Genomic DNA, 9,217 nt, shown 5'->3' on the forward strand with positions numbered 1-9,217 from the left:
TATATATTTTAATGAAATGTTATTGACTAACTGATAAAAGATTTCAGAAATTTGGTTTCAGTCTTGTCAAAATGTAAAGTTTTTTATACTAGTAAATACAAAGATACTTCACGTTTCGTGCCCTAAACACGAAACAAAATTCTATCCAATCACGTTTCAGAAACTGAAGAAGAGGCCCCGTGCCCCTGTCGTCTCGTGCAGCCGCGAGCACGAGGCTGTGAGCGAGCCAGCCAAGGCGCTCATCGACTCCAGCCAGCCGCCCAAAAAGCCAGGCGCAAATCACAACCTCGCCTCCTGTCCCCTCCCCCGCTCCTCGTTCCCCTCTCGCCGCCCGCCTCCCCGCCGCGATCGAGGAGGCGCCAATAGTCAGGAGAGGGTTTCCTCCTCCCTCCACGGCTCCACCGAGCCCCCCTGCCCCTCCGCCCCAAATCGCTCTCACCCGGTTGGCCGCCGCCCCGCCATGGATTTGGATCTGTGGATCTCCAAGGTCAAGGAGGGCCAGCACCTCGCCGAGCACGAGCTTCAGTCTCTCTGCGAATACGTGAGCTCCCTACCCTTTTACTAGCTCGTTCCGCCCCTTGGGGTTTTTATCACCTCGTTGCTATCTAGGGCGGTGGCACGCGAGCGCACAGCTTGCGCGGCGGTGCTAGGGTTCTTGGTGGGTGGAGGTAGATGGAGGGGGAAAACGGTTTCCTTTGCTGCGTCTGCTGGTGGTGTCTGTGTGTAACCACGGTCTGCTTTACTGGTTGTCCAGGTGAAGGAGATCCTCATCGAAGAGTCGAACGTTCAACCGGTGAACAGCCCCGTGACGGTTTGCGGTGACATCCATGGGCAGTTCCATGACCTGATGAAGCTCTTCGCGACGGGGGGCCACGTCCCAGAGACGAACTATATTTTCATGGTGCGGATTGTGGAGCCTTTTTTCTTCATTGCCTTTTTCATGGGAGCCGTGGTTGTTGGGAAGGTTTGGCATGGCTATGTTTATCTCAATTGAGCTGTGGTTCACTCGCAGGGTGATTTTGTGGACCGTGGCTTCAACAGCCTGGAGGTTTTCACCATCCTATTGCTACTAAAAGCGAGGTATTTAGTCAGTTTCTTGTTTGGCGTACTCAGTTGTTTACTTGATTGTTGCAATGTTTCTGCTGCCTAGCTTCTATTGTAATAGCCGCTTCACCATTTTGTGTTGTTAGTACAATAGAACCTCCTTAGGGTTTGATGCATAATCGTTTTTTTATGAAAGGAATGCATAATCATTTTTTAGTATAACACAACCTTGTTGTTTTAGGAAAGATGCATGGTTGCTGCTACATAATTAACCATAGTAGCTAGTTTAAACAGAATTTGGCTAATGGCTTGTATTGATTGATTGGCAATTGACTATTCATATCCTTTCGCACCTTGTTGACTCACTTTCTCACACTTTCCTGGATTATTGGCTGCTCTACAGATCAAACTATCTTTTAGTTTATTATGCAGTTAAAACTTAAATAATGTATGCTGTTTTGATTTCTGAAAAATACAGATAATATCCTGGAGTTGATCTGAATACATTTAACCATGGTTGGCACTGTCCACCTAACATATGTGGTAGCTGAATGAGTTTACTGTGTCTGAACATAGAAACAGAAATTTCCTCCCCTTTTTAGGCAGCATGAACTGCAAGTGTGAAAAGAAACATCCATTCTCATAAATTTTCCCAATGAACCAACATTCTGATCATCTGATGAGATGGCTTTGATTCTCATAATTCTTATCGTTACTTCAGTTCCCATCTAGAATGTTTCCAAGAATCGTCACTATCTATGGCTAATTCCTGCTGCTGAATGTTCTGATTGCCATTAGGTATCCTGCACACATAACCCTTCTGCGTGGAAATCATGAAAGTAGACAGTTGACGCAGGTATGTTCTTGTATGTGAAAAACAGATAATTGCATACAGTTCATAGTTTTTCTGATTTAGGCCACTTCGGTTGCAACTAAATGCCCTGAGTGGCTGAGTCCAATATATGTTCCCATGATTCTTGTGTTCTGCTTTTTACTTGTGAGCTCAAAAGGTGTTGTATTCATCTGGTTACCCTCCACTGTGCTCTCTTAAAGCACTTTTGGCCATCTGTGGGAAGCATAATATTTAATTTTTGGTAGCATGAAACAAATTCAGTACATGCTGATTTTATTCTAGGGGAAATAGTGCTCTTACTGATACTGTATCTGTGATTTAATCTTGGCTATGTGAATCTAGGAATGCAAGTTACTCATCCATGATTATTGAAGTCTTATGCTTCTCAAGATAACATTATCTGGTAATCAGCCTGTATGTCATGCTTAGGTTTTCTATAGCCAGTGCCTGTTAAACTACCTGTCAACATGGCTCTTATTTTTTGCGTTTTTTCCTCTGGTTGTGACTTCAAATGGCTATATCTTTTAGCTCTCGATTTACATTGCATGCTTGTATCCATACTGTACCACAAATAGCCGAAAACACTTGACATGTTTTAGCTTATCATGCAGGCATACTAATAATACTGTGACTTATCTTTAGGTGTATGGTTTCTATGATGAGTGTCAGAGGAAGTATGGCAACGCCAATGCATGGCGGTATTGCACTGATGTTTTTGATTACCTTACACTATCAGCAATCATTAATGGCCAAGTAAGTTCCTCTAGGGAAAAAATTACAGGTTGTCATTTCATGTTATTTTGGCCAGTCATGCTTAAATTATATGCTGAATTCAGGTACTCTGTGTTCATGGTGGTCTTTCTCCCGATGTACGTACTATTGATCAGGTCCGTGACTTCTCTTTTGTAACTTTCTTATAACCATCTGTGAACACATCTGTTTATGAACCCTTATGACCCTTCCCATTTTATTGGATTCTGAGTTTCATGTCTTGTAGATTTGCCATACTTGGTGAATACAAAAGTAGAAATATTTTTCACATGGACTATAAAGGATATGCATAGCCTTAAGAATTACAGCTATTTGAAAACTTCACTGTTATCAGTGATATAAATAAAATGCTTTAGTGGATATATGCTGGAGTTTGGAAATTTTGAATAGTAAACAGCAGAAGGGGTATTTAATATGTTTTCAGTTATTTTGTTTTTTCTGTTCTTATTTTCAGCTGGTTGTGCTAACTGTACTTTTTTGGACATGTTTCTGATAGAATTTCCTTTGGTAGTAAGAATGCTTATCATCAATGAACTAGCATTGCTGACTCATTTTGTGAAGAATATTGAGCACATGATTCTGGGGTTGATTTGGTCCATAGCATTTCTGACTCATTTCTTGAAGAATAGTAGTATATGATTATGTGGATGGTTTTTATTTGGACTAAATGTTTCAATGAGATTGAAGCTTTGATTATCTTTTCTCCAGATACGAACGATTGATCGCAATTGTGAAATTCCCCATGAAGGTCCTTTCTGCGATCTTATGTGGAGTGACCCTGAGGAGATAGAGACATGGGCTGTTAGTCCCCGTGGAGCAGGTTGGCTGTTTGGATCGCGAGTCACAGCAGAGGTGTGTATACAATAATTTTATTTTATTATTCTGGACTGTTTTTTTATTCGCTCCTTGTGAATGTCTCCTTTTGCTATGCAGTTCAACTTTGTTAACGGTATCGAGCTAGTTTGCCGGGCTCACCAGCTGGTCCAGGAAGGTTTAAAGTACATGTTTCAGGAGAAGGGCCTTGTAACTGTGAGTTCTTGTTCACATATAGATATTGGTTGTATCACATTATAGTAGTATGCATTTGTATTTCAGTGTGACCATATTGAATTGTTATGATGCCCATATTAACTTCTCTTCTCTTCTCCAGGTGTGGTCTGCACCTAATTATTGCTACAGATGTGGCAATGTAGCTTCTATATTAAGCTTCGATGAGAAGATGGTATGATAGTTCTTTTGTCTACAAGGATTTGCTTGAAGCATTTTACACACCTGATTACTCTTGAGTCAATTTATACAATAAGTTTATCTCCATCCTCAGTAGATTTTATTGTGCAGTTGTACAAGCAACTTTTGTACAGATAATTGTTTCTGATGTGCAACCAGAAGATATATTACGCAACCACTGTTTCTGGCTAATATTTTGGGATCTTTACCTTAGTGTAGATGTTATACAAATTAATGTTATGGTGCAGCTAAGTGGGGTCACCAGCTGCTGTCTTTTGCCATAATGCATCAAGGTTATGTTGGACATTTTCTATATACTTCTTCCGTTCCAAATTATAAGTCGTTTTGGCTTTTCTAGGTACATAGCTTTTGTAATGCACATAGATATATGCTATTTCTAGATACATAGCAAAAAACTATGTACCCAAAAAAAGCCAAAAATAACCTATAATTTGAAATAGAGGGAGTACTTGCTAGTTATATGCAGAGATTGGACCTGAAACAAGGAATAAAGTTATGTAGGGAGAGGGTTTCAGTTACCGTCCATGGAATAAACGAATTGTTGTCTAAGCGCATCAACCATGCTTAGCCGTTCAGTTAATCCCCAAACTGAGGGGATTGGAGGGGATTGAGGGGGATTAAATCCCCTATGACTTAATCCCCCTCAATCCCCTCCAACCCCCTCGATTTGGAGATTAACTGAACAAGGCCTTATTTGGGAAACAAATCAACCATTTGAGATTTAGTAGTTAATCAGCATTATGCCTATTGTGTCTTTGCTGAGGTGTAGAACAGTAGAAGTTGCCATGAAAAGTGAAATAAATTCAGTTTTTCGGTAACTTAAGACCTCTTAGTTCTTTTTGTGTGGTCATCTCCGGTTGCTCGCAGGTTGCAAGGGGCCAACAAGTTTTGTCCCATTGCTTTCTCAAGTTGGCCAGTAGTGTTTCATGAGATTTATGACCAATGCTGATTTACAGTATAATTTGCTCTCTTTTACCAGGAAAGAGATGTCAAGTTCTTCACAGAGACTGAGGAGAACAACCAGATGCGAGGCCCAAGGACTGCAGTCCCATATTTCCTCTGACTTCAATTGTACAATTTTAGAAGTCAATATTTAAATCTGTAAGGGCTAAAGATCAATCAGATGTGTTTATTGTTGTAGGTTCAGATCATAGTGCAATCTGATGCAATTTGATTTCTGTTTTCTTTTGACCACATGTACATTAGACCATCGGGAGTGTCATATGTTCCTGTATTCCTTCAGTGACACTGTCAAAGTTTTGTTTATGATTTAGTTCGCGTGCTATTCATTTTGGACCGCGCTTGCGTTGTGCAGCAGATGAGTCACGCTTGGAATATCATTTGAGGTCGTTCGTTCACGTAGCAAGATACTTTCGTGCACGCAGCTTCTGGCATATATTCATTTAGTCGAATGGCACCTGGTATATGTTCTGTAAAGTTTGATTCTGCACGATGGGCAACTCTTTACTCGCAATTATTTACCATGTGAGACGCACCTAGCATATCACATACTGATGTATACTGATCGTCCAAGAAGATAAGATAATACCACAACATTCGTTGATAGAGAAGTTGTTTCCTCCGGTGTAAATGGGTGCACAAATAAGGCCAAAAGATCTACACGAGGGAGCATGGAAACTGGTGTCTGCTGGTGAAAGTTGATGGAAACAATTTAGTTGGAGTTCGATTTTAGTTTCACTCTGTTATTTGACCTATGGAACTCATTATCAGTGGGATAAGGGTTACTTTCAGCTAGAAATATATCAAAGAAAATCTTATTTTATCATAAGCTTGGTCTAAAATCCCCTCCCTCCCGACCACACTCCCCCCCCCCCCCCCCCCACCACCCCACCCCACCCCACCCCCCACACACACACACACACAAAAAGGCTTTTATGATTATATTGGTAATAATGTGGCAAGGAGCATTGTTCAGAGCAAGCTCAATAGACCATGGGGATGAAAATAGATGCTGGATGGTTAGGGCATCCCTTCTTTAGAGATAAAGGACGCGAGCTATTTGTACGTGCCTTTGTTTTTTGAAACATGTCCGGTAGTTTTGCCTTCTCATCACACCCGGCTGGCGGCTGTGGGCCTGTGGAGGTGTGATGAGACCGGACACCGGAGGCGTGTACAGCAACGGGAGGCGACGTGGCTGCGGCCGCGACGGCAGGCAACGGCGCATGCATGACGAAGAGGCAACGGCGCGGAATATGGCGCGATCGATCGATTTTGCCGCGGGGCGCGGGGCTGGCTCCAGATCGCCGATTGGGAGCGCGGAAATCCAAGGAGGTTTGATCTTGGGCGAGCGCAAATATTGGCCCCATTCGGTTTACCCATATTCGGTTTGTTTGACTTGTTTTTTTAGTTACAACATTATTTTTCTCACACCTATTCAGTTAGAATAGTGTTTTTCGATCAGTTTCAGCCAAGATTCAGTAAGACGAATCGGACCATTTGTATTGGGAGTCGGAACTCTGTTGATCTCGGCCAGAAACAGGATTTCGGAAAACGATCCTACGAGTTGCTGGAGATGCTCACTCCCATCAACTGCAAAGGGAAACCGGCACGGCAGCTCGCCACAGGTTCCGCCGCGCCCCGCATTGCACCGTACGTACGTTCGGTTGCGCGCCGTCGCGGTCGCGGTAGCGAGAGAAGTTTTGCCTGCGCGCACGGCGTCTCCCACGCCACGTGTCGTGCCGCTTTTCCAACGGTGGGGAGAAGGCATTGCCCTCCGCAGCCGGTCTCCTTCCTCGCCCATCCGGCCGTCCCGCCGCCCGCCCGCCGGAACGAATCCTGGACCGCACGCGATACGCACGAATGATGCCCAGCCCGGGGTTTGGCAGCCCGATAGGCGATAGCGATGGCGTTTGCATCATCCTCCGCCCCATCTTTTTTTCGTTCGTTATTGTGTTTGGACGGCGCTCGCTCGTGCCGCGGCAGCAGGCGGCCTCCTCATAGTACAGGTCTTCAGATCAGATCGTCGTCTTCCTCACGTGAACCCGAGCAGCCAAACGGTTGTGGGGTTGTGTCAGCGCGCACTTCCTCGATGTGGACTGCTCTGCTCGTGCGGGGGCGGTGCTGCCGGGGGCGCTGGCCGCCTGGCCTGGCGTTCTGCTGCACAAATGGCAGGTCAAACAATGGTCTGAGCCTGCGGGGCTGCGGCGGGCATCTTTCGGCAGTCTGCTGTTCTTGTCCCTTTTCCCAATTCTCATGATCATTCAGGTGGGGGCAGCGCTAGGAAATTACTAATTTTTTTAGTCCTCGTTCCGACTCGCCCCCACTTCATTTAATACCGTCAGTGGCCTTTCGTTTAATAATGGATTCAAAACTCCGTTGAATGCACGCATGTTTTTCTTTTATGTGGCGAAAAATTGAATGCACGATAAGTACGTTACATTGACCAAGAACGGATTGATAGTTTGATACTTCACCAGACTTCAGTGTTCAGTCCACTTCTAACTTCTAAGCAGTATCAGTGTTAATTTAGCCTATTTCAAGGAGGAAATATAATCTTGTTCTTTTTTGTTTGGCAGAATGATTAGAGGGAGAAGTGATAATGCAGCTCTTGGTGCGATTGAGCAGTGTATTATAAGGGGAAAAAATAGAACAATGCGGTTGGGGACACCTGGTAGGATCGGCGTGATAAAACCACTTGGTTTCGCCAAAATCAGTTTCTGGATTGAGCTAAACAAAGCCGAGAACGAGCAAACAGAGCGAGGAGAGATGCCGAGCAGATCGAAACAGCGGCACATCCTACTTGGCAGATGCTCTGGACCTCTGGATATGGTTACAACAAAATCGCAGAGGAGAAAAAAAAACAGAAGAGGATGAAAAAAAATGCCAGTAACTGACTAACTTGGCGCTACCTCCGATCCCTAGACGGCGGCGGCGGCGGCGGCGATTGACGGGCCGACACCGGCGGCGAGGGCGGTTGCCTCCCGTCCTGTCCCATTGCCCGCCTGCGGGCACCGCTACCGCCGCCCTGCTGCAGGAACTCCCCGACCTCGGCGTCCGAGAACGACGAGGAGCCCCCCGGCGCGAGCTGCCGCCGGGGCCCCCGCCGCCGACACCTGCCGCAGCACCGCCGCGCGACGCGGAGCGGGGCGCGCGCCACGCAGCAGAGCACGGCCACGGGGAGGCACGCGCAGAGCACGCAGCACGCCGCCGCGCACTCCGCCATCGCCGCGCCGCTCCCGGCGGCGGCGTCCGCGGGGGGCGCCGCCGGGGACACGCTGGGCCCGCGCAGGCCTCCTCCTCCTCCTTCCTGCCGCTTCTTCGAGGCATCCTTCTTCCTACGCGCCGCCGCCGGCGGCTTGGAGTCCATGCCGTTGCCCTTGGCTGCTTGCGTTCCTCCCCTTGCCTTGCGCCTTGCTTCGCTTCCGGTGCGGGCGATTCGCGTAGGAGAGGAGGCGTGGGGGGGCCGTGGCCTCGTCGTGGCTCGTGGGAAGGAGGGAGGTGGAGGTGGGAGGGGAATAGGGACGCAGGACGCTGCTGCGTTGTGCTGTCTGGCGTCTGTTGCTTCGCATTTAAATTCGGAAGGAAGGCATCTCGTGCGTGCGGGTCTTCTTTTTTTCTCTGAACAGATATAAAAATTGATTCCCTTTTTCTTTGGGATAAAATTTGATTCTCCATCCAAAACAAAAGAGATAAACAAATTTCGATTCGAATTTTAGCAACTTATTCGCCAGCTTTTGGCTTTTTTGTTGAACAGCCGAACGCTAAGTGCTGGCGGCAGAAGTGTGTTTATAGCAGTTGGGCTGGATGCTTTGCCGTTGCACCCAACAGTTTGGCGTCGGTTCGTGCAACTCAGGTGTAAGATAAAGATTTCCCTAAAAAAAAGCTGTAAGATAAGATATTATCCGGTCAAAACGTGGTCGTCTATTCTTCAATTCGTTCGATTGGATTCAATTATTTGTGGGAGTGCGGCTCGCGGGAGCGGGACTGCACTGCACGGCAGCACGGTGGCGGCCGGGGGTACACGAGTGCATCAAATAAAGTGTGGCCCGCACGAGGCTGCTTGGCCACTGGATCCTCATGGGCCCGATGGCGATGTTGCTGCACTAGCCACTAGGCCGGCAGGCGCTTTGCTTTAGGCAGTATCACAGGGCACCTTCAGCTCTAATCTCAAAAAAAAAAAAAGGCACCTTCAGCTCTTTGGCAGTACAGTGCAAGTAAAAGTTTGGCCCATTGGCCCTGCCTTTTTTTTCCTTCTTTGGATCAACACTTGACCCTGCTTTGGTCCTCACAGAAAAGCAGAGAAGTAGGGCCACATGACAGCGTTACTTGAGCAGATTTTTT

General features: G+C 46.4%; 1 protein-coding gene and 1 pseudogene across 1 annotated transcript; one reads left to right on the plus strand and one right to left on the minus strand.

Moving 5' to 3' along the window:
- Window positions 1–213: 213 nt before the first annotated feature.
- LOC136532481 (phytochrome-associated serine/threonine-protein phosphatase) lies at window positions 214–5,208 on the plus strand. Its single transcript, XM_066525074.1, has 10 exons — window positions 214–541; window positions 755–901; window positions 1,013–1,080; window positions 1,843–1,900; window positions 2,540–2,650; window positions 2,734–2,784; window positions 3,377–3,520; window positions 3,602–3,697; window positions 3,819–3,890; window positions 4,896–5,208. Exons 1-10 carry the CDS (start codon window positions 461–463, stop codon window positions 4,977–4,979), a joined length of 912 nt encoding a protein of 303 aa, XP_066381171.1. The 5' UTR covers window positions 214–460; the 3' UTR covers window positions 4,980–5,208.
- Window positions 5,209–7,457: 2,249 nt separating this feature from the next.
- On the minus strand, window positions 7,458–8,715 carry LOC136532486 (uncharacterized; annotated as a pseudogene).
- Between the last annotated feature and the right edge of the window lie 502 nt (window positions 8,716–9,217).

This window comes from Miscanthus floridulus, unplaced genomic scaffold (assembly GCF_019320115.1).
Source record: "Miscanthus floridulus cultivar M001 unplaced genomic scaffold, ASM1932011v1 fs_634_1_2, whole genome shotgun sequence".
NCBI lineage: Eukaryota > Viridiplantae > Streptophyta > Magnoliopsida > Poales > Poaceae > Miscanthus > Miscanthus floridulus.